The sequence below is a fragment of the Equus caballus genome, chromosome 18 (assembly GCF_041296265.1).
Source record: "Equus caballus isolate H_3958 breed thoroughbred chromosome 18, TB-T2T, whole genome shotgun sequence".
Lineage (NCBI taxonomy): Eukaryota > Metazoa > Chordata > Mammalia > Perissodactyla > Equidae > Equus > Equus caballus.
The window spans coordinates 49929783-49954901 of record NC_091701.1 but is presented as its reverse complement, the minus strand read 5'-3'; the positions used below and the strand labels follow the sequence as shown (position 1 = coordinate 49954901).

The 25119-nt window shown below is 37.1% G+C and overlaps 1 protein-coding gene across 6 annotated transcripts in view; it reads left to right on the top strand.

The window, feature by feature from the left end:
- The window catches only part of CFAP210 (cilia and flagella associated protein 210), a 40618-nt gene extending 22382 nt beyond the window's left edge, over window positions 1-18236 (top strand). For all 6 annotated transcript variants that reach the window (XM_023623097.2, XM_001497820.6, XM_023623096.2 and 3 more), the window contains 5 exons: window positions 8690-8846; window positions 13169-13308; window positions 15354-15546; window positions 16247-16411; window positions 17756-18236. In XM_023623097.2, the coding sequence (XP_023478865.1) occupies window positions 8690-8846; window positions 13169-13308; window positions 15354-15546; window positions 16247-16411; window positions 17756-18100 (1000 nt within the window). In that variant the 3' untranslated portion in view covers window positions 18101-18236. The remainder of the gene's footprint in view (window positions 1-8689; window positions 8847-13168; window positions 13309-15353; window positions 15547-16246; window positions 16412-17755) is intronic.
- The last annotated feature ends 6883 nt before the right edge of the window (window positions 18237-25119 follow it).

Here is a 25119-nt window from a genome sequence, read left to right as displayed (position 1 = left end):
TAGTTGTGGCATGTGGGACGCCGCCTCAGCATGGCCTGATGAACAGTGCCATGTCCGCGCCCAGGATTCGAACCAACGAAACACTGGGCCGCCTGCAGCGGAGCGCGCAAACTTAACCACTCGGCCACGGGGCCAGCCCAAACCTGATCTTTTTTTAAAAGTTGCTACTATATATATGGGGGAGATTATATCTGTGTATAATTCTACTTACTTTTTGAAATAGCTGATATGTGCAAATAGGAAAAGGCACAGAGAGGATTCAGTGAAACGTCTCCTCCTTGTCCACCAGCCACCTTGTTTCTCCAATGTGAGACTCACAGTTTCTTCACACTAGTTTAAATGTGCATAAATTGTATAAATCCCTCAAAAAAGTTAAAATAATACTCTATTAGTGGACATTTTTGCCATCTTTAAAGAAAAAATTATTTTTGCACTAAATATTATATCATTAGTACATGATCATTATAGAATTACAAAAGCAATTAAACAAAATGAAAAATAAATTAAAAATCACCAGAATCAGGGCTGGCCCCGTGGCCGAGTGGTTAAGTTCGCACGCTCCACTGCAGGCGGCCCAGTGTTTCCTTGATTCGAATCCTGGGCGCGGACACGGCACTGCTCATCAAACCACGCTGAGGCAGCGTCCCACATGCCACAACTAGAAGGACCCACAACGAAGAATATACAACTATGTACCAGGGGGCTTTGGGGAGAAAAAGGAAAAAAATAAAAATCTTTATAAAAAAAAAAAAATCACCAGAATCTCTGTGATCCAGAGAAGACACTGTTAACATTTGGCTGTAGATTCATCTACTCTTCAAAATTATAATTTTTCAATTTTGCAAATAATAAGTGAATATATGCTTATTGTTTAAAATTTAGGCAGTACAGCAAAATTTGGAGTAGAATTTAAAAGCTCTTCTTCATATCCACCATATTCAATGTCTAAGTCCCATTTTCCTCTTCACAAGTAGCCATTATTAAAAGTTTTGTAACTATCCCATCAGAATGTTTTATTACAGTTACTAATATTTATATACAGGACATATTTAAGTGTGTATATATTTTTTACCATAGATTTTATACAATGTATTTTTTGTGACTTCATTTTTTTTGTTTTGTTTTGTTTTTTTGAGGAAGATTAGCCCTGAGCTAACATCTGTCACCAATCCTCCTCTTTTTGCTGAGGAAGACTGGCACTGAGCCCATCTGCCCATCTTCCTCTACTTTATATATGGGATGCTTGCCATAGTATGGCTTGATAAACGGTGCATAGGTCTACACCCAGGGTCCAAGCTGGTGAACCACAGGCCGCCAAAGGGGAATGTGTGAACTTAACCGCTGTGCCACCGGGCCGGCCCGTCACATCTTTTAAAATAATTGTTGTATACTGAGAATTTGTCATTACTTATTTAACTATATTATTATTGAGGGAAATTTGGATATTTTTCCTCCCTCCCATTTTTAACAATGCTTTGGTGAACATCCTTGAGCATATATCTTTTGTAACTTTTGTGCAAAGATATATTTATATGTGATAGATTTCTTGCAATGGACTTGAATTTTACATTTAGAGAGATACTGCCAAGTTGCTCTTAAGAAGGCTTTAATTATGCATTTCTCAATGATGTCTGATACCTTTTTCTTTATATTGTAACCAATCCTAGATAGTACTTTTTTTGGTAATTTAATGGACAAAAAAATCTTATCTTTTAATTTACATTTCTTTTAATTTCTAGTGAGGCAGAGCGTTCTTTCTTGTGTAAATATTCATTTGTTTTGATTTTTGTTATGAATTGGTTACTCCACTGCTCTTGCATAGGTTGTTTCATATTTATATATATGTATGTTTGCTGTTGATTAATTCGTTAAAAACTCATTAATAAGCAGTTTTAATATATGTTGAATATTATAATTATTTAGATATTGCAGATTTTTGTCATCTTTTCTGAATGGTTTTCAGTATTTAGAAGACATTCATTTTTATGTACTCAAATCTGTCTCTTTTCATTATATTATGGTTTTGGTTTTTGTATATATGTTTATTTCTCAAAATCACAAATGTCTAAGTGACATAGACATCAATTCTCAGGATACATATGTTGCCAAATCATGTGTTCTTCAGTTCTTTTAACCCTTAGTAAAAAGAGAAGGGAAACTTTTGAATTTCTTGTGGTTTTTTTCTTTGGCAGTGTAGAGATCCAAGGGTTTGTGCAAGTGAGGGACAGAGCTGTTGGCAGAGGGAGGCAAATATTTGACCAGTGAGTCACTTTTGAGAAGTCTCTCTTCTTATATTGGCTGTTGCAGCTCAGAGATAATTACAGGTAGCCTGATCTTCAGCAAGCTACCTGGCAAGTACTAACACCTTCCACGCTCTCCGCCCACCTATAGCCTTTGCATGTAGGCTGTGTTTGGGCCACAGGATTCCCTTTCCATGTGGGCTTTGGCAGCAGTTCAGAGGTTCAGGCAGGTTTAGGATTTGTTTTAGTTGTTTCTTTGACTTCTCTTCAGTCCAGTGTAGGAGATGTTCATCAGGCTCTGAGGTCAGCATGAATTCCTTTACTTACTCTTCAGAGTGGGCTCCGTCTTTGTGGATGGTGGCCAAGTATTACTTATCCTCACTGCACTCTCACCTGCCCTGTTTTTCCCCGGAATCTATTGAAAATTCAGGTATGTGGGTAAGACCTTGCTTTAGTTTCCAGTAGTACTATACAATTTCCCCTGTTCCATTGGTTGCATCTAGGGAATTAGGATGGGGCGGTGTTTGACATGTGAGCTTGGGTTGCCAATTTGGTTCTAGAAGTCCTACGTCTTAAATTAACTAAGAAACATTCAATTCTGTAATTGAAGACAACGAAGGAAAATGTAAATCTGTTATTGTAAATTATTTTAAGTATATGAATTTACAAAATTATCACCAGTTTGTGTTGTTCTGTTGAACGTTGATTCATGTGTCAGTTTTGTACAACTTAGAATGCATGTTAGTTTAAAATGCTGTTAGGAATGGTGACGAGCCCATAAAAAGCTTCCTAAGCCAACAATAGAGCTAGAATAGTGCCACTAACATTGACCTGAGTGGAAATAGAGGACCATGTAGTAGAAAAGAAAAAAGGAGAGGGTTTTCCCCCCCATTTCTTGAATAATAAGAGTTTATTAGGGACAAAATTTTAAGATAAGCTATTTATTCATTCAATCATCCACTCATTGTTACTAACGTTTATTGAACAATCTCCATTTGCCAGCCACTGTTCTGCTCATTGAGAATACAAAGATGAATACAATACAGTCTTTTTCCTTAAGAACATCACAGTCTGGGGAGGAGGCTATAGATGTGGAACGAATAATTAGAATATGATGGTAAATATTTTGGCAAATATCCGTACAGGGTGTGTGGAAGCATATAAAATGGGCATCTGATCCAGTCTTGAGAAAGCTTTTCAGAAGAGATCAGCTCCCACACTTAATTCTGAAGAATGTGTAGAAATAAGACATGCAAAGAGTGGGAGTGTAGAGATATTTTAAGCAGAGGAAATAACATGGGTGAAGACTCAGAGGTTAGATAAAGTCTGGTGGATTTGGGTAACTACAAGTAGTCAAGATGGCTGTAGTATAGAGGACTAAGAGGGCAATGTTAAAGATGAGACTGGAGATACAGGCAAGGGCCAGATCATGGTGTGCCATGTAGGCCATGTGTCTTAAGGTCTGCCAAAATTGGAAATGATTCTCCTCTTTGAGAGAAGACCGTATTTTAATTTTTTTAATCACAAAGAATTGGAAATTGCAGGACCAAGAGGCAAGACTATTGCATGCCCTATTAATTGTATTACCAAGTGCTACCCAAGTATCACCTGATGGTGGTTTGAAATATGTCCACACATTCTTTGATACTCCTCCCTTCAGAGGGTGGAGCCTAATTCCTTCCCCCTGTTGGGTGTGGGCTATATGTAGTAACTCATTTCCAGTGGATAGAATGAGAGAAGTGATGGTCTGTGACATCCTGAGATTAGCATATAAAAGGCATTGTGGCTTCCTCCTTGCTACCTCTCTTGGATTGCTCATTCATGGCGAAGCTAACTGCCATTTTGTAAGGACACTCAAGCAGCTCTATGGAGAGGTCCATGTGGCAGTGAGTTGAGGCCTCCTCCCAACAGATATGTGAAAATGGGTTCTCCAGCCTCAGTCAAGCCTTCAGATGCCTATAGTTCCAACTAATCTTGTCATCTAATCTTGACTACAGCCTCTTGAGAACCACCCAGCTAAGCCACTGCTGGATTCCTGAATCTCAGAAATGGTGTGAGGTGATAAATGTTTATTGTTTTAAGCCACTAAATTCTGGGGTGATTAATTACTTAGCAATAAATAACTAAAACACACTGTACAGCTGCTGGCCCCGTGCCTGACAGTGAGATTTTTCACACACTTTTACAAAAATCTCTAGGCTGCAGACTTGGGCAGCCTATTCCATTCTTGGGCTTTGAGCTTTATAAGAGTCTGCCTATAACTCTCATCCCAGTGGGCTCGGTGAGGATGGGGCAAATAAGGGACTGACCCTAGTGACACAAGAATTCCCAAATAGAGCGATTTTGACCAAGAACCTTAAACATAATTATTGAAAAGAAACTTAGCAGTATTTATAGACAGTGTATAATTCTGTTTCCTTCTATTGGTAGGTAAGTCCTTCTCTAGGAAGGGGCCTATAGACCTTGCTTAAGAACAGCTTACCTAGTTACTAGTAATCTCATCAGCTTCCAAAAAAAGGGAAAAATCATCATAGGATAGTGTGTATCACTTTCCCTGGATAAGATCATCTAGGAAAAATTATGAAGAGAGAAGGTTTAAGTAATCTCATTCATGCTGATTGATTTAAAAGCCATCCCAAATCTGATAACCTCCAAATTTGTAACTAGTCCAGACCTCTCCCTTGAGTCCCAGCTTCACATATCTAACTGCCTCCAAGACATCTCCACTTGGATGGCCCATAGATATCTCAAATTTAAAATGTCTAGCACTGAATTATTGAGTCTCCACCTCCACAGTGGTCTTTCTAGTGGCATCCTTATTCTCTCAGTTGTTCAAAACAGACACCTAGGAATCCACCCTGATTCCTCATTTTCCTTTATTTCCTACATCAAATCTATCAGTAATTCATGTTCATGTTTTCTCCAAAATGAACCTTGAATTTACTGCTGTCGTCTTAGTCCAGGCCACCCTCACGCCCCATGGACTATAGCATCAACCTCTTAACTGGCCTCTTATTCTCTCATCCTAATCCCTTCTCCTTTCATCATCCAGAGAGATTTTATTAAAATGAAAATTGATATATTTTCCTACCTAAAACATTCCAATGGCTTTCCATGCATTTAAAATACAATGGGAACTTGACCGTCTCCTGCAAGGCCTTGTGTGATCTGGCCTCATCTACTTATCAGCCTTCTTTCCGACCACTCCTTCCCATCCGTCACACTGATCTTCCACTCCTTAAGCACCTGTCAAATCCTTGCTTGCCTCAGGGCCTTCTCACATGCTTTTTCTTCTGTCTGGAATTTTACCCTCCCATTCTTCATCTGTGGGCTTCTCACCAGCTCAGAGATCTTCCTTGTCTTAGGGAACAGCTCTATCCAAAGTTATGTGAAATAAATAACTCAATTGTTATTCTTTTTCTTTGTCTCTTATTTTATTTATAACACTTACCTGGATTTGTAATTACATTATTTGCCTATTTTCTTGTTTTTGTTTGTTTTTGCCTATCTTTTCCACTGAAATGTAAGCTTTTTGAGCGTAGGAACCATGTTTGTCTGTTTCACTATTATAGTAGAAATCAATAAATAGTTGTTAAGTAAATGAATGAGAAGTCTAAAGATTACAGAAGAATTAAGTATGATTTTTAAGTCTCTAGTGTAAGGCAACTGAAAAGAAGGTGGTACTTTCCACCAAAATAAGGACAAGAGACCAAAAGGATCCATTTAGAAGAGGAGGATGATAAATTTGGTTTTAGACATAATGAGTGTAAGATGCTTATGTAATATAATCGTCAGGTGGTGATGCCTAGTGGGTTGTCTCTACAAGAATCAAGTGTGCCTGTTGTAATAAAGAGTCAGACTTCATTTTTGATGTTTGACTGCTGACTTCATTTTAGGCCTCTCCTTCCCTTTCCCTTTGGCCAAGCATTTGCACAGGTTGATAAGAAGTCCCCTGGGCTTGCCTTGCCTCCACCGCTGGTGCCAGCAGGAAATTTAAATCTCCTATGCACAGGAACTTTTCCCCAGTGCCACCCCTTAGTTACATTAACAGCCCAAACCCATTCCTTCTTCTTTGCCCAAGTGAGTCCAGACCACTTGTGCCTACACAGCTCTTCTGGGCGTCCCTTGTGTGAGTAATACTTTCTCTCAAATTCTCTTGGTGTGTGGAGTGTCACCTAAATCAACTTTTGGGCAAGGGTCCCTCCTGCTTTTATAGGAGGACTATACAGCTATATAAGCTCAAGTCAGATCTGGGCTAGATAAATACAGATTTGGGAACTTCAGAATATGAATCAGGGATAGTAAAGAGGTTTCATGACAAATTCTCCTCTGATGGCTTGGCAAAGGCTGCCCAGGTTCATTGCGTTGAAAAGGAACAAGACATGACAGGAAAGAGTTTTGTGTTGATTATTTTAATTTATTTTTTAATTTTTTTTTTGTGAGGAATATTCACCCTGAGCTAACATCTGTTGCCAGTCTTCCTCTTCTTTTTTTTTGCTTGAGGAAGATTAGCCCTGAGCTAACATCTGAGCCAGTCTTCCTCTATTTTGTATGTGGGACACCGCCACAGCATGGCTTGATGAGCAGTGTGTCGGTCCACACCTGGGATCTGAACCCGTGAACCCAGACCACCAAAGCAGAGTGTGAACTTAACCACTACACCACAGGGCCGGTCCCATGCATTGATTATTGATGTCCATTGTGGACATGGGTGTTGGAAGTAAAGATATGAATCTTATGTATTTCTTCCTGGAACTAGAGGATTTCAGATTTCCTTCAATATGTTAACTTTGTATTAAGCCAAATTAGTGGCAGAGAGTTGAGTAGTCTACCCAAACTAAGGTAAAAGTCTTGCTTGACATGTAATTAAATTTTATTTAATAGTTATAAGTCACTGACAATATTACTTCTTCACTGAGACTAGAGACATTTTTGTTCTTATTCACTCTCAGAATAGGGAAGGTTTTTTTGCTAAAGCAATAAATTATCCAATACATGGATAGGTATATTGTTGGTGACGTCCAGATTCACTAAGGAATGTTAAAATTGCAAATTTTTTATATCTTGTTGTTTTCCCTTAAAGTAGGAATTTTAAAACTTCAGAAACTTCCTTTCTCAAAATTGGATGCATCTCTTTTTATAATGTCCTTTAAATCTTGATTATTGACTTATGAATTTGCTTCTAAGAGATTGGTGAAGTATTAAATAGTTCTGACAAACTAAACAACCAACCAAATAAATAAAAATGTGGAAACCTCGTATTTTTAGGGCAGTCATATACCTGGTTTAGCTGTGGCTGACAGTGACTTTTTTCTTAACTCTTCCTAAAGAGAGTGACTGTGACTCGAAAGCTGCTTACTCTGGACGAAGGAATCAGCTAGGAACCTCCTGCCCTGAACTGGCTTAGTAACACCGAAATGACCTTATGGGCTCGCTTCACTCTATAGTCCTCCACAGCAGGGGGGAGGGAACTTCCCCCTCCCTGAAGCTGAGTGAGGAGACTCCAAGAAAAAAATTGTTTTTGATTGAGTGCATGTGAAAGACAGGTTTATTCCTTAGTCTTTTTGTCTTTTTAAGTGAGTTGTTGGTCTACCGTGTGCCTGCCTGTTCAGGAAGGAAAAAAATTAGAGACAGCAGATAGAGAGTGGCAGTGAAGCAGCCCGCACCCTTGTTGATTGGCTGTGAGCAGACATCTTGGGCTTGAGCTGTCTTGCCGGTATGAAGAGGGTTGACTGCCCGCTGAGGGCACTCAGACTCTGCAGTAGACTACTGATAGTGGAAGCTCCTGGTGGGGATGCTGGTGGGGTTGGCCACAGGGTAGGGCTCGGGGTGGGGTGGTGTGATTGAAGAGGTAAAGCTGGAGCTAAATCTCCCAGATCAGAACTCTGCTCAGGGATCTCAGGAACGCGCACGTGAGCCCTGTGGGAGAACCAGCATGTGGTGGCTTACTGCTCAGAAGGCATGAATAGCTAATCAATGTTGGCTGGAGGAAGAATGACAACCACTGTGGCCAGGAAACCTTTGTTCCTCTCCTTCAGCAGACCTCATCTCCTGAGGGCTAGACCCATGCTGAGGTAGGATCTCATCTAGTGCTGAGAAGCACCAGGGATGAGGGACTTCCCTGTGAAATGATGTCACCATTCCACCACACTGTCACTCAGTTAACTGGTGCTTTTCTAAAGGAAAGGAACATTTGAATCTAATGTGGGACTTAATTTTGGTGAGGAGTGAAACAGATTTCAAAGAGAGGAAAATATTGACAATTCTGGGCTAACCCAGATTGGATTTGGTTTTAATCACTGCTCTTTATGTATCTCTTCTTGTCCCCAAAGAAATCCACACGTTCTCCCTTACACCTTCAAATCATCCCAGGTTAGAATCTAATTCATTTCTTTAAAATAGAATCTATTTTTCTGCTTTGCTCTCAATTATAATTATTTCTGCTTTAGAATAAAGGAACATGAAGAGGAAGAAGAAAGAAGGAGAAGACATGAGGAAAAGGATGCTGAGGAAATAAAGCGACAGAATTTATTGTATGAAATAGAAATGAGAAAAAAACTAGAAAAGAAAAAAGAAGAGAGAAATGAGAGCAGGAGACTGTTTTTTGTAAGTTGAAAATACATCTTTTAAAAAAATGTACTAAGTCCAATGCCTAGCTTTTGATATATTTTTTATAAATAACAGTGGAGTAGAATACTAGTTGCTATTAAGTTGAGTTTCTAAGTATACTTTTGAGGGAGCTATATTTGCTATGGTTTTATGTGGATGTGCTTTCACGCATGAACAAGAAAGAGAGAAGAGAATGAGAATTTTGTCCTGATGAATTTATTTTCTTATCCTTAAAATGAGAGTTGTTGTGAAGGATGAATGGGGTGATATATATTCAGTGTCTGCTACAGTGTTGATATGCACTCAGTAAATGGTAGTAGTTATTTTATGGCTGTTGCAATTTATTTTATTTTGTAATTTTTTACATTCTTTTCTTCAAAGTTAGTTTTTTCCTTAAGTAATAAATGCACAGAGTTAAAACATCAAACAACACCGAAAGGTTTAAAAGAGGAGCAGCGGCTCCTTGCCTCCCCCTTCTGCTTTTCGGAGGCAACCAGTTCCAAGTTCTTTTAGCTGTTTCTTCAGGTATAAAGTTATATTCTAAGTAATCTATGTATTTTAAAAATGTATATTAAGTTCTAAAGATGCGTATCTTGATTTGTTAATTTTAGACATTTTCTGTCTCTTCTGCCCTGGTAGTTGAGGATTTAGCTCTTTTTCAATAATTTCCCCCCCCCCCCCAGATAATGATGTCACAATTTTAGTTCAATCATTATTATGATTATATAAGTTTTGTTCTCTGAAGAGCCAAATAATATACTATGATCCTATTTCTTTGCTTGCATACATGTTTTTCTGTGATTAAAATAATTCTTTGTTTTCGTTTGCTCTGATGACCATATCCCTCAGTTTTTCTGTGTGTTCCATAAGTTCTGTCAAGCGTATATTGATAGTAATAGTAAATGATCTGTGTTATTGGTTTCCTTGGAGTCCTCCATCCCTCTCTTCCTTCTGGATGGCTTGCTCTCTAGGCCTGCTGCTCCACTGTCCTCCTAGGACTTCCCCGTGCCACTTTGCTGGGTCACAGCTCCTATTTCCTGAATCTCATGCGTTCCTCTTTCTTGGTTTACTCCTTCATCTCGCTGAAATACATCTTCGAGTAGCTTCCTAAGAGAGGATACACAAAAGGTAAAATTTTTGAGTTCTTGTCTGAAAAGGTTATCGTCTAAAGCCATCCTTGCTTTATAGTTTGAGTAGATATAGAATTCTGGGTTGAGAATTCAGAATTTTGTATTCATAGTTTCATAATCATCTAGCTTCCAAGACGGTTGCTGTGGAAGTATGATGCCATTTATTGTCTCTCTCTGCAGCTCCACAGTCGCATGGTGACCTACCCTGGTAGAGGTGTTTCTCGTTCATTTTGCTGAGCACTCAGTGATACTTTCAGTCTGGAAATGCGTATTCCTTTCATCCTGGAAACTTCTCTTGTTTTATTTCTTGTATAATTTTGTCCCTTTCCATTTTCTCTCTTCTGTTCTAGAACTCCTCTGGTAGATATTGGACTTTCTGAATTGATGCTCTAATTTAAAAAAACCTTTTCTCATTTTATTAGTTAGGAGAAGGCTCAAAAGCATATAACAGGAAGCGGAAAATACTAGTACCTTAAACAAATTAAAATTTTGTGTGATGTGCAGAAGTAGTCCTTCCAAGGCTGATGTGGTAACCTCCGGAATCAACACGGACTGAGACAGCTTCCCTTTTCTTTGCTTTGCTTTTCTTGGAACATAAACGGCTTCTGTCCTCGAGGTTGCCTCATGGCCCAGAATGGCTGCTGGAACTCCCACCCTCATGTCCACATTCCAGGCAGCAAGAAGAGAGAAAGAATGAAGGACAAAACTAGTGCTGTGTCTGTTCTATTTTTAAAGAACTTTTCCAGAAGGCCCACTTAACAATTTCCATTAAATCTTATTGGTTATAATTTAGTCACACCTAGCTGAAAAGAAAGCTTGAAAATATAGTCTTTTAGGTCAGCATATTGCCATTCTGAACAAAATCTGGGTCCTGCTATTAATGCTGAAGAGAAGAAAGAATCTGAGGGAGGTAATTAATTGTTCCTGCCATTTTTGGGTTTGTTTGATTTTGAGAGTTAGCCTCAACTTTGTCTTCTAAGCCTTCTATTGAATTTTTGTTTTTTTCTGAGGAAGATTCACCCTGAGCTAACATCCATACAGTCTTCCTCTGTTTTTAGTATGTGGGCTGCCAGCTCAGCATGGCCACTTACAGAGTGGTATAGGTCTCACCTGGGAACTGAACCCAGGCCACTGACACCGAGCGCGCTGAACTTACCCACTGGGCCACTGGGGCTGGCCCTGAATTTTTAATTTTAGCCATCAAACTTTTAATTTCTAAGAGTTTTACTTGTGATCTTCTTGTTCCTTTTGAATAAAATCTTTGTCTTGGTTCATGGATGCAGCATTTTGCTCTCTGCAAGTCACTTTGAATGGGCCAGACCTTGTTTTGAATGCTAACTCCACCACTTAACCAGCTATGTGACCTTGACCTGAGGCTTTCAAGTTTTAAAAATGAGAATTAACTTTGTGTTAGTTAACTCTATACTTTTCCTATTATAAAAAAATCTGTATGAACATTACAATAAACTTAGGGACAAAACAGCAAAATAAAACTTTTAAGAAATTATTCAGAACAATCACTTTTAACACTTGGTATTTTCCTTAGCTTTTCATGTTGATTAATGTATCTCCTAACCAGAATACAGGCTTTTAAAAGTAATAGGCTATCAAAGAGAAGAGTACTGGGGCTGGCCCCGTGGCCGAGTGGTTAAGTTCGCGCGCTCCGCTGCAGGCGGCCCAGTATTTCGTTGGTTCGAATCCTGGGTGCGGACATGGCACTGCTCATCAAACCACGCTGAGGCAGCATCCCACATGCCACAACTAGAAGGACCCACAACGAAGAATATACAACTATGTACCGGGGGACTTTGGGGAGAAAAAGGAAAAAATAAAATCTTTAAAAAAAAAAAAAACCCCAGAAGAGTACTTAAGAATATTAGACACATAATAGACCCTGAGTTGTAAATATATTGGAAATTTAATATTGCATCTAATAATTTTTGCCTTGAATTGGTTTCTACTTATAGTAACAGAGTACACTAATATAGCTAAATATCCAGGCTATTGTGTTCAAAGGCACCTATTTTTATGATGGCTAACTCGGGTTGGATCATGGAATGAATGCTGATATGAACAGATTTTTATTTTTTGTTTAAAAAAAATAATGACCTATTTTAAAAAGTTTTGTTAGAGTATACATCTGTATGTTTCTTGTGTATATGCAAAAAGAAAGTCTGGACAAGAAGCTAGTTTCCCAGTGATTGGGTCTGGTGGGGGGAGTTAGGAATAGGCAGATAGATAGTGGATGTGGTAGGAAGGACACTTTACACTGTGTATCTTTTAAATATTTTCAGTTTGTGTACCATGTGACTATATTAACTATTCAAACACTAAATGAAAATTGTATATATTTAATGTATTTTTTTCTGACTATAGAATTATTATTTTAATTATTTTTAAAGAAAATGAGATATTTGAAAAGAAATACATTAAGACATATTTTCTTAAAGAAAAGCATTAGGTGTAAAAGTCACCTATCCCATGTCCCAGAGATAACTACTGTTAACATTTGATACATTTCTTCCAGTTATATAAACATTGTAAACTTGTACTTACATATATTTGCAAAACTGAAATATGCAATGCTTCCCCCCCCTTACCAATTATGTTATTTGTATCTTCTCATGTCATTGAGAGTATAATATTTCTAACCGTTTTTCCATTATTGAATTATTTAGAGGTTGTTTACAAGTTTTTGCTCTTACGAATAGCTTTGAGATGAAGTACATGGTACTTAAAACTTAATGCACATCTCTGATTATCTCTTTGTGATAAATTTCCAAGAGAGAATTAACTGAGTCAGCAGCTGTACTATTTGATAGATTCTTCTTAGATATTTGTACGTTGAAGGATTTTTTTTTTTTTTAAATAAGCAGTGACCCTGCAAGATTCCTTTTTTTTGGGTTGGAAGGTTTTGCCCTGAGCTAACATCTGTTGCCAATCTTCCTCTCTCTCCTTTTTTCCCTCCTCAAAGCCCCAGTACATAGTTGTATATTCTGGTTGTAAGTCCTTCCATGTGAGCCACTGCCACAGCGTGGCTACTGACAGACCAGTGGTGTGGCTCCACGCCCAGGAGCCAAACCCCGGCCGCCGACGTGGAACCTGCTGAACTTGAACTGCTAGGCCATCGGGGCTGGCCGGAAAGATTTTTCTTTGTGATAGGATAATACACAGTTTTCTTCCACCAAGGAACATATGAATGATAAAAATATCATCAAAGCTGTAGAACGGCAGCAGCAAGAGGAGGAAGATGAAAAGATTAGAAAATTTATCAAAGCAAAAAAGCGTCTTGCACAAATGGGGAAAGAAAAAGAAGCTGAAACACACAGGTGAGCTTTTAAAATAATTTACCTAATAAAATACTATCTGAAATTTATGATAAATCAGAAGTTGTGATATGAGAGTAGTCTTTAGGAATAAAGGTCTCATTTTATATATGACTAGGGCGTTTGGTGACATGATTTCGGTTTGGGGCATGTGAGTTGGGGTTCTCTTGGAATACTGAGGACGTCTCTCTGGTAGATGGTTTTCAACACTGGAAATCTCTGCTCTGAAGAGGGATGTGAGCTGGAGATGGCTTTGTGAGCCGTTGATATATAAGCGGTAGTTGGAACTGTGGACACAGGTAAGCTCACCTCTGGTGAGTAGGTAAGAGATGCAGGTGGCACAGTCCCTAGGGAAGTCCATATTTAAGGGTCAGATGCAGCAAGAAGGTAATGCAAAGACCAAAGAATAGTTTCCAGAGATGAGAAAAATGAGAGAAACAGCACAGAAGAATTTCAATAAGAAGAGAGCAGTCATCAGTGTTAGATCAATAGAGGGATTAAATGAGCTTTTTCAAAATGAAGCGTCCGTCAGATTTGTAGGTCTTGGCGTACTTGAGTGAGCGGTTTTGGATGGAGTGAGGGAGCAGAGTAGGAGGCCAGTGCAGTACGTCGTGTTTCTGTCTGGACTGTGTTCCTCTCTGTTCTGGGCACAGTCCTCTGATGGCTTTGCATCGCACTTAGAATCTTCCTACAGCCCGTAAGTCTCTGCACCCGTCCAGATTCCCCGCCGACCCCAGCCTCGTCTCTCAGACCTCACTCCTCTTCTCTCCTTTCCCTCTTTGTCACTCACACTGGACTTCTGCTGTACCCTCTCTGGGGAATGCTTACATCCCTTAACTCTTTCACATCGTTACGCAAATACTGCCTTCTCGTTGAGGCCTTCGCTGACTGCCCTGTTTAAAATGACCACCACACCCTCCACAGCGCTCAGCTCTTTAACTGCTTTCTTTTTCCTCCTTGCATGATATAGCATGATTTTAATTATTTATTTTGTTTACTGTCCCTCTACCTCAGCCATAATGAAAGCTCCATGAGGGCAGAGATTTTTACTGTGTCTGTTTACTGTTATGTCCCCAGCACCTGGAGTAGTGCCTGGCGTATAGTAGGCAATCAATAAAAGTGTTTAAAATACTGTTTTTGAAAGCCTAGATGAAGTATCACCTTTTCCAGGAAGCCGTCCTTTTTTTCTCATTTGCCCTTATCACTTTCTAGCTTTTGCGTGGCATTTATTACCCTTTGCCTTGTGTAGTTATTTGCATAAATGTCTTTTCTCCACTTTAGATTGTCATTTCCTTGGGGCATGCACTGTGTCCTTTTCATTGTTTCTCCCATGTTGCTTTGCTAATTCACTCAATAAATTAGTGAATTTGTCACACTAAATTTAAAAGTACTTTTTTCTCAGTTTCCTAAATGAAAATGCCCCATTCCTTTAACAATAAATAGTTATTGTTGATGATGTTCCAGGCACAGTGCTTGGCCCTGAACTAGAGAGGACTTACCCTGTCTCTGACTCAGGAATCTCACAGTGTAAAGGGAGAGTTATTTATCTTCATATAAACAGATGAAGTCAATAAAGTGCTATGAATAAATTGCAGACAGTATAGTAAAAGAATGGATTTACTGAGGATCTTGATAAAATTACTAGATACTTTCAGGTTTTATTTAAAGAAAGGCCTTTGGTTTAGTTTATACCCTAAGCTTCCAATGTTAGAGTAAGTAAGGTAGTCTGATAAAGTATTTTAAAATATTTTTCATTTTGGAGAATTTTAGCACTTTATTTCCTACACACACACACACACACACACACACAGAAGATCATAGTATATGCATTACTCCCTTTGGATTTTTAGAATATGTTTCATTCTAAAAATAAAGTATAAAAAGTGTTAAAAAATAATTTCCACTTAAAACAGTAACTATATAGAAGGAGCAATGGGGCTCCTTTTAGACTTGTAAAAGATTATAAAATATCTGACCATTTAAATTACATTGGCTCCATAACAAATCTATTCATAAAGATTTGACGAGTAGTGGTTATTTTGTTATAGGCTAATGGAGGAACGGAGAGAAAGAATAAATAACTTCCTGAGTGAACTAATGAAAGAGAAACTTGACAATGAAGATTTGATTATTGCTAGAGATATTGCAGAAGCTGAGGCTGAATGGGAAAAAAGAGAAAGGGAAAAATATGAAAAAAACAAAGCAGAATTAAAAGCAATTGCAGAATATAGAACTCTTGTGGTAAGCAATTCAATTATGAAAGTAAAAATAAAAAAACAAATTTAAGCCCTTTCCACTCTGCCTCTCTGATAAAAAACTAGCACAGATTTGAAAAACAATGTATGAATTATCTTCCTGTATTCTTGAAATCAAACTATGTTTACTTTCTAACAGAAGATGACATGACAATCAATTACAAATAAGGTATTTATAGATGCAAAGTGATAATCTCTTCTGTTTCAGAACCATCTGAAATGCAAAAATTGTTATTCATTGAATATACTTTTCATTTGAATGTTTTTAAGACGAACCAAGTAAAAATTACCCTATTGCATTTCTGTATTTCTTAATCCTTCAGAATTTATCTCTTGCATGACTGTCATAACATTTAAATTAGATAATTTATAAACATTGCAGCAATTAATTTTTTACCTACAAATATTTCCCTATCTTGAGAAGCTCTTGCTTTTCTGTTCCTGTATTTTCTTTTTTAAACCAGTATCACTCTACTTAAGTTTTCATTGTGTGTTTCCTGATATTCGGGAAACAGAACAAAACCAAAGTAAGCTGACCACATGGGAATCAGCCCAGGTGCATACACTTTTATGCCCTTGCATTGCTCCTGGCTGACCTGCCTGGAGCCTTCTAACTCCATGTCTCATTGGAGAGCACTGGTTGCTAAAAATGGTTTTAATTTTTTCCTTTGCCTTTTAACATGTAGATGAAAGATAAAGAAGAAGAAAAAAGACAAAGCAAAATAGAGGCTAAAGAACATTTGCTGGCTATGATGAAAGCAGATCAGATTTTCTTCGAGCATGAAAAGGAGAAAAAACGCAAGGCTGATAAAGAACAGCGAGAAGTTCAAGACACCAATATTCAGCAAATGGTAATTATTCCTAAATATTTATGCTTAGTTTAGCAATAAATATTTAATATAGAGTTCATGCTGTTTTTCTGTTTCCCAAGCAGTTCCCTTTGTTGAATAAGATCAGATGGTCATTATGGTTATGACACAATAAAATATATTAAAAATGCAGAGTTAGTTTTTTATCTTTATTGAAGTTCCCTTACTGTATTTGTCTTTTGCACAAATATTTATCCTTCTTTAGTGTCAATTGTGCTTTAATTTTTTTTTTTTTCTGAGGAAGATTTGCCCTGAGCTAACATCTGTGCCAGTCTTCCTCTGTTTTATATGTGGGATGACGCTACAGCATGGCTTGATGAATGTTGTATAGGTCCGTGCCTGGGATCCGAACCTGTGAACCCCAGGCCACTGAAGAAGAGTGCGTGAACTTAACCACTGGGCCGGCCCCTACTTTTTGTTTTAATAGAGAATTCCTTTCCCTGGGCTCAAGCTATGAAATCATCTTCACCACAATAGGAAGCCTCTAATGTCTCTGCTCACTTTTACTTTTTTAAAGCGTGGCTCCCTAGGGTTCCTCAGTGTATTTGCCTTGTTTGCCAGTTAACCAATACTGTGGGCAAGGTTTATGAAATGAAAAGTTGTCAACCAAAACTTCATAGAAATCTTTAAAAAGACATTAAAATTACCTCATATATACAGGTAAGAGAACAAGGCTTTTGTAAATATAAAGTTAAAAGAAAAAAATTTTATGAATTATTGGTAAATCGGCTTTTGGTAGATTACTTATTCCACCCAGCTCCTGATCAACCTACATAGATAAACGTCACTCGTTCCAACTTCAAATTCTTGGAGAACAGAGAATGTAATTGGTTTGCCTTAGCTCAGATAGTCATTGCCGATGCAATCTTTGTGGCTAGGTCACATGCGTTATTGGGCTGATGTAGAGCAGTGCGTTTGAGTGAGTTCCTTCAGAAGAATGAATGAGAGGCTGCAGTGATTGGTGTGTGTTCCACACCTGCTGAAGTATACATCTCATAAATGGTAGAAATGAGATTCTAAACTTGGCTATTTGATTTTTATCTAAACTTCATGCTTTCAATTATTTTGCTGTATTTGTTTGTTTGAAGATGTATCATCACATAGGCTATTAAGGTAAGTCTCATTGAACCACATTTTGAGCACGATACTATTGTGAGAAGCATGGGAGAGTTTCTGAAATAAATTATAGTATATATTTGTTAAGTCAGAATTTGTCAAATATCAATGAGTTAGAAAATTATATCTACAACTTCAAATGCTACATATATTTAGAAAATTGATCCTGTTTACCAGTATGAAATTGTATTTTCTTTCTGTCCCAAATAGGCCAAAAATAAGTTTAACGCAAAGCAAGCAAAACAAGCAGAATTAGAGTATTGCAGACTTACTGAAGCTCTTGTGGCTGAAAAGGAGAAAGAATTTCAGGATTATGCCAGAGAAGTAATTGAACTTGAGTCTGAATCAACAAATAAATATCTGTCTCCTCTCGTAAAAGCTGCACAGGAAGGACCTGGAGGTGGCCGTGGACCAGTTTTTGTGGACAGAGGTGGAGTAAGACCCAGCTATCAGGCAAATGATACCACTGGAGTCCAGCTCCCTTTTTATAACTCTCAGGGATCAAAATATAATAATTTCCAAAAGTCTAAGAAAAGGCTAGGTTTTACATGGTAGAAAAAAGTTTATTTTTAAGATTGAGAAGACTAAGCTGTAGCTAATATTATGCTAAGTTGTAGCAAATATGAACTACAAATGTAGTCAATTATATGCTTATAATTTGATAATAAAGCTGCTCTTCATCTGAGTACAATTTTGTCTGATCTAATTGATTTTTCACCACCCAAGGTTAATTAATTCATATTCCTTTTATTTTGATAAAATACATATACAACATAAAATGTATCATTTTAGCCATTTAAAAATATTCAGTGGCATTAAGTATATTCATAATATTGTGCAACCATTGCCATTATCTAGTTCCAGAACTTTTTCAATGCTCCAAATGGGAACCTTGCACCTATTAAGCAGTCACTCCCCGTTCCCCCTCTGCATAGCGCCTGGCAAACCACTAACCTGCTTTGTCTCTATGGATTTGCCTGTTTTGGATATTTCATATGAATAGAATTATACTGTAGCCTTTTGTGCCTGGCCTGTTTCGTTGAGTGTAGTTTCAAGGTTCATCCATTTTGTATCATCAGTACTTCATTCCTTTTTACAGGCGACTAATATTCCATTGGAAGTATTTCTTTTCTCTTCAGCATAAATTTATGTACTTATTTGGTTTATCCTTCAATATTTAGTTTCAAATAACCCTACCAATATTATTACTAACATACTACTGAATACAGTTTATGACTTCTTTGTGGTTTATTTTGTAGTGTATCTCACTAGACGTGTGCAAATTACCATGTATTAAAGTCACTTGAAATAATTCTTCTACCTGTGGTTTTGCGACCAACTTGATACATAGGTTCAGTGGCTTTTTATGAATTGTATTCCCCTGCTCCTTTAATTAAAAAATTTTTTATTGTGGTAGAAAATGCACAACATAAATTTTACCATCTTAGCCATTTCTAAGTGTACAGTTAGTATATTCATATTGTTGTGCAGCCAATCTCCAGAATTTTGTCATCTTGTAAAACTCAAACTCTACGCCCATTAAACAACGCTCCACTTCCCCCTCCCTTCAACTCCTGGACCTCCCATTCTACCTTCTGTTTCTGTGAATTTGACCACTCTAGATACCGCATTGAGCAGAATCATACAGAAGCATCATTTTTTTCACAGGAGTATCTGAAGATCCTCTTTCCTTTTCCAACTGGCATAGTATTCTGCTGCATGTATGTACCAGTTTATTCAACCAGTGGCATTCCAACAGATAAAGTGGTTTCCAGTCCTTTGCTGTTAAAAACTCCTGCAGTTAACAGGTTTATGCATTTCATGTTTTCATCACTGCAACTTTGAGATAGATAGGTTCCTACAAATGGGAATGCTGGGTATAGGTTTCGCTCTCAGGGACAAAGTCTTATAGCAAAAATTTTTGATGTCATGATCCTCTCTGAGAATGAAAAAACATATAGCTCCTTCAGCAGTAAGGTGTACACACACACACACACACACACACACACACACACACACACACACACTATATTCTGTATATAATTTCAGGACTTCCACAACATCCCCTCATAAGTGACCCAGGATAGTACTCTCACCCATATCCAAGATTTTGATTAAGTGTATCTGGGATGAGGCTGGCCACCTATACTTTTTAAAAATGGCATCGATGATTTGGTAAGCAAGCCATCACTCTGAATTACTATTTTGGGGTTTATGAATCCTAGGTTAAACCAACCAACCAACCCACTCACCCTGCTTTAAAGGAGTGATGTAGCTGATTAATAAAAAGAACACTACAGATACTGACTTCAAAATCGTGTGCCAAGGTGTTCTGTGGAACTGTCGTGAACTCACAAAGGGCTAATAGCTGGTAGGATGTGTAGAAACTTTGGAGGGAAACACAATGTTTGACATCTATGACATCACAGGTATTACTAGTTCAAGATTAGTTCAGTTCAATGTATTAAATGTGCCCTTCCTTTTGATGACATGCTATCTTTGTAAACCTGGATTTTCAGCAGTTGCTGGGGTAAAATGCAAGCACTGCACAAAAATCAATATACAAGGGCCAGCCCTAGGGCTGAGTGGTTAGGTTCGCACAGCTTCGGTGGCCTGGTGTTTTGCCGGTTCAGATCCTGGGCACAGACATGGCACTGCTCATCAAGTTGTGCTGTGGCGGCGTCTCACATGCCACAACTAGGAGGACCCACAATTAGAATATACAACTATGTACGGGGGTCTTTGGGAGAAAAAGGAAAAATCTTTTTTTTTAAAAAAAAAATCAATGTACAAGAAAAGAGGGTGACGGTGGTCAATCTGTTCCAAGGTTTGAGTTGTGCAATGACTAAATCACACATATCCCATTAGTAATTAATTGAGGTAAAGAATGAAATAAAAAATATTTTCTTTTAAATTTTTCATGTGGCTACTAAGTTGTAGGATATACTTTAGCTATTTGAACATTTCTTTTGGCCTAGGGTTACCACCACATTAAAATTACTGAGCTGCAAAGGCACAATGAACTAAGTCTGGGAAACTCTGCCATATATACTTTCCTTTAAATTCAGTTTTAAGTAGTATACTATTTAGGTAGGGGTGATTACTACTTTTGGATAAAGCTATCTCCATGTTATGTAAAACAGGAAATGAGTTTCTACAAAATGGTTAATTATACAAATGTTTTGTAACCAACTTAGTCAGGTGAAGGTTAACATAAGCCACCAAATACAAGTTTTTCTCCCTTACATATAAATTTGATTGTTTTACTTTCAGTTGGGCTGGGCTTTCTACAAGAGCACATTAAAAACAAAAAGATGACACAAAGTTTTAAAATGAATCACCAAACAAACAATTCAGTGGAAAGACCTGAGTGGGCAAAGCACACAACTGCTCTAAATCTCTGCTAATTTTATAAAAGAAACCCATGGTTAAAATTGATGGCAAAGATGTAAACTGGAACCAAGACATTTCAGGCACTGAGAGGACTTTGAGGGGAAAAAAAAAAGTGTAAAAAATATGAATGAGGGGCTGGCCCCGTGGCCGAGTGGTTAAGTTCACGCGCTCCGCTGCAGGCGGCCCAGTGTTTCTTCGGTTCGAATCCTGGGCACGGACATGGCAGTGCTCATCAAACCACGCTGAGGCAGCGTCCCACATGCCACAACTAGAAGGACCCACACTGAAGAATATACAACTATGTACCGGGGGGCTTTGGGGAGAAAAAGGAAAAAAATAAAATCTTAAAAAAAATATATATATATGAATGAGCACTTAAAAAGGGAGCCAGCCCTGATGGCCTAGTGGTTCAAGTTCAGCACTCCTACTGCTTCCGCAGCCTGGGCTCACTTCCTGGTCACAGAACCACACCTGTCTGCCATTAGCCGTGCTACTGCACATAGAACTAGAACGACTTACAACTACGATATGCAACCATACACTGGGGCTTTGGGGAGGGGAAAAAAAGGAAGATTGGCAACAGATGTTAGCTCAGGGCGAATCTTTCCCTGCAAAAAATAAATAAATAAATAAATACAGTATTAGGTTAGGAAATATCTCTAGGAAAGAAACCTAGAAAGCAATGAAAATAGAAAAAGCAAACTGATACTAAAAGTATTTTAATACACAATTTGCAAAGTCCATATGAAATACTCACATTTTATATATTCTCCTGGCTAAAGCATTTAAAAACACTCCAGAATTTGAGTTAATAATTAATAATGTTCACCTGTTAACACATGCAAATCACTGAATGGCCACACTGTTTTTACCCAAGCATATATTTTTTCAGTGACTAACTCAAGTAGGTGCATTTTCCCTAAATATGTCTAATTTAAATAAAAACAAAACCAAACAGGAACACAAAACCCAATTTGTTTTACAAAAGTCAATTAACATATATATGGCTTTACAAGTGTTATATTAAAACTGGCAAGCACAGGATATAATCCATGTTCCCAATGCTGAGAAATTTGGCGGAATTAAAAAGCAAACGGTAGCATTCCAGTAGATAGTAATGCAAATTCCAAGTGTAACCTTAAAGGTCTGCTGAGGCAGAAGACACACTGCCATCTGAAGACCGTGATTAAACATTTACACCAGAACTTATTTCTAAACCTTCTAGAAATTGTCACTGCCTGCTAAATTCTTAAACTCTATTGTTAAACTCTGCTCAGTTTATTCCTAATACAAATTCCATATCCCCATGGGTAAAATAAAAGTATATTTCAGTTGATTTATCTTCATTATTTTAGCTTTTAATAAAAATAAAGATTTGAATAACTAATACAATTTAAAAAATACAAAAACAAACTGTTTATTATAGTATAGTTTATTTAATACAATGTTTAACTATAAAAGTTGATACAGTTTCCAAGTTTAAATTCTGTAAAATGCAGTTTGCAGAAAACAGTTTAACAGTTACTAGACTAATGATAAGAGAAGCAGCATTTTGAAACTAATTATACAATTGCGACAATAGCTTTATTCCTAAATTTCATTAAAAAAATATACATCACAGTGACTTCAGAGCTAGGAAGAGAAGTGCATTAACTTCATTTGCTTTTCCCTTCCACAAAGAGAGCAGCCACAACTTTTAACATCCCCACATACAAATACCCAATTCATTTATCAATCCTTCAAAATACTAAACACACAAAAGGGGAACAAAATATACAGCATGTGCTTTTGTTAACATAGGAATTTGCTTAAAAAAAAAAAATAAAAAGCAGAAACACAAATTAACCCCACCACTCCCTCCTGTACCTAAAAACTAAGAAAACCCCTCAAAAGCTCCCTTCTCCAACCTTGCTGATGGAATTTTTTTATTTATATGATTTTTCTTTTCCTCTAATATTTATTTCTTGCGTCACACCACAGGTCAGAGTTTGCATTTACCTGAATCCTTTAAAGGCAGTTGGGAAGCCCACTATGGGCAGGCGTCAGCCAATGCTGCACTTCCTCAAGTTTATTAAGTTTTTAAACAAGTATTTATAACTAACTACATCTTTTTACAATAAACAGGTTATAAACCTACAATCCTTGGAGGGTTTACTCAACCATAAATGTAGAATACCAAACTGAATAATTACAGTAAACACAACCAAAAGGAGACAGCAAAATACCCATTTTATGTTTCTTTATAACAATCAACTACATGGTGTATATTTAAAGTATCATCTGGTGACAGTAAAGGGAACAAGTTTCTATAGAAATTTACTATAAAAGGTTCAAAGTGTGATGGAAAAAACTGCCACCCAGAGTGAAGCACAATGAACTACTAAAAATACTTTTTCCATATATTAACTTGAAAACAAATTAGAATTGTCAGTTAATACCACTATCCAAAATACCAGAAACCCACTGTGTTCTTGTCCATAATATTAACAATTTTTTACTCATCAGTTTCATATCTTCCACTGGGTCCAAGTATCAAAGGCCATTCAGCAAAGCCGATATGAATCAGTATCACACTTGTGCAAAGATAGATTTGGCAGACAAATTCTTTGAAACTTTGGTGAGGGCTTTGATTAAGGAACTTAGAAATTACAATACTCTATGAACCCACTAACTATAGAATTAAAAATGTTTTAAAGCGACCCAGGAGCTTCTCGACTGCTCATTAACAGTAATCTCTCTGTAGTGTCCATTTCTGTGGCAGATGGTTTACCCAGAAAAAGAATTCACATGAAATAATCATAAAAGTTTCTCAGATACTGCCAATCAAGCAATAAAAACCAATTTACGTATCTTTAAGAGGATATTAAGTCCAATATACTTTGAAGTAAACTGTTAGCTCAGATATAACTATAAAGTCAATATGATAGGAAAGAAATAGCTGATATTTAGGAAAACAATATGCTCAAAGTAAAAACTAAGGGTGGAAAAACTATTAAAAAGGTAATCAAAGGACCTTTTGAGCTATGTGCTATTCAGATGCAAAGGCAGATCTGAGGTACAGTTAATGCTGTTTAATTATTTTCTAAATGTTCTTTATATTCTGAAAATAAAATCTAGCTGATTGCCATCTCTCACCTCAACTCCTTTACTATATCCGTTCTACTGTAAACATAGCTAACAAAGGTCTTTTTTTAAAAAAAGGGCCTATAAATAATGCTTAGCATAGAGTTGCTCTTTTGTAACCATAACAGGAGAATACTATTTATAGAAATCGCAAAATTTTTTTCCCTATGGTTACTTGTTTATAATTCTTAGTAGATAAAGCTTTGGGATCAGACAACATAGAAATATTTTTCCTTATCATGGGTTTTGTTTTTAAAATATAACTGTTATTAGAAATCCTTTCTTAAATAGCACCTTTCTAGAAGCTCAAATACTTTATAACAAAGATTTTTAAAATGCAATTTACTGAATTTAAGACAAACATGACTAACTTAAAATACATGACAAATTATACAGCTTGGGCACTCAAGACTCAATTATCCCTAAGGGGGGTTTGTGGTCAAAGTCTCTAAGGAATCAATCACCCTTGATTATAATAAATATCTATTACCTTTATCATAAGGAAAAAAAATTTGGAAAGACCCCACTGTGGATATTTGTTTCAAGATATTCCAAACAGTCTTATAATCATCACCCTATTCATTATACAAACAGCTTCCACAATGCGAAATTAATCATTACTGTATTAATCAATAATGGGAAGTATTATGTTAAGCATTGCTTTGTTCAGTACAAACAGCAGTAAACAGCTACTGGGTTTACCAAGAAGCTACCTTGGTAATAGAGTTGACATTATATTCACAAATATTAAAGTACAAAAACACTCTAGAGGCTATTATTCATTGGAATTCTGAAATTTCTTTTCAAATGAGGCAGGTTTTGTGTTTGCTGGATGTTCAATTTTTATTTAGAAGAGAAATTACAGAATAAAAGGCCACACATCACAAAAATAGCAATATACAACACAGAATTCTAAATGGATTTTGGATACCTTTAGTGTTTAACTCTGTAAGCTGTCAAATTTTGCAACTTTTTACTCCATGTGGCAATGTTATACATGCCAAGTTAAAATAATGTCAACAGTAATGGTATAAAGCCACCTGAATAGAAAGAAACTA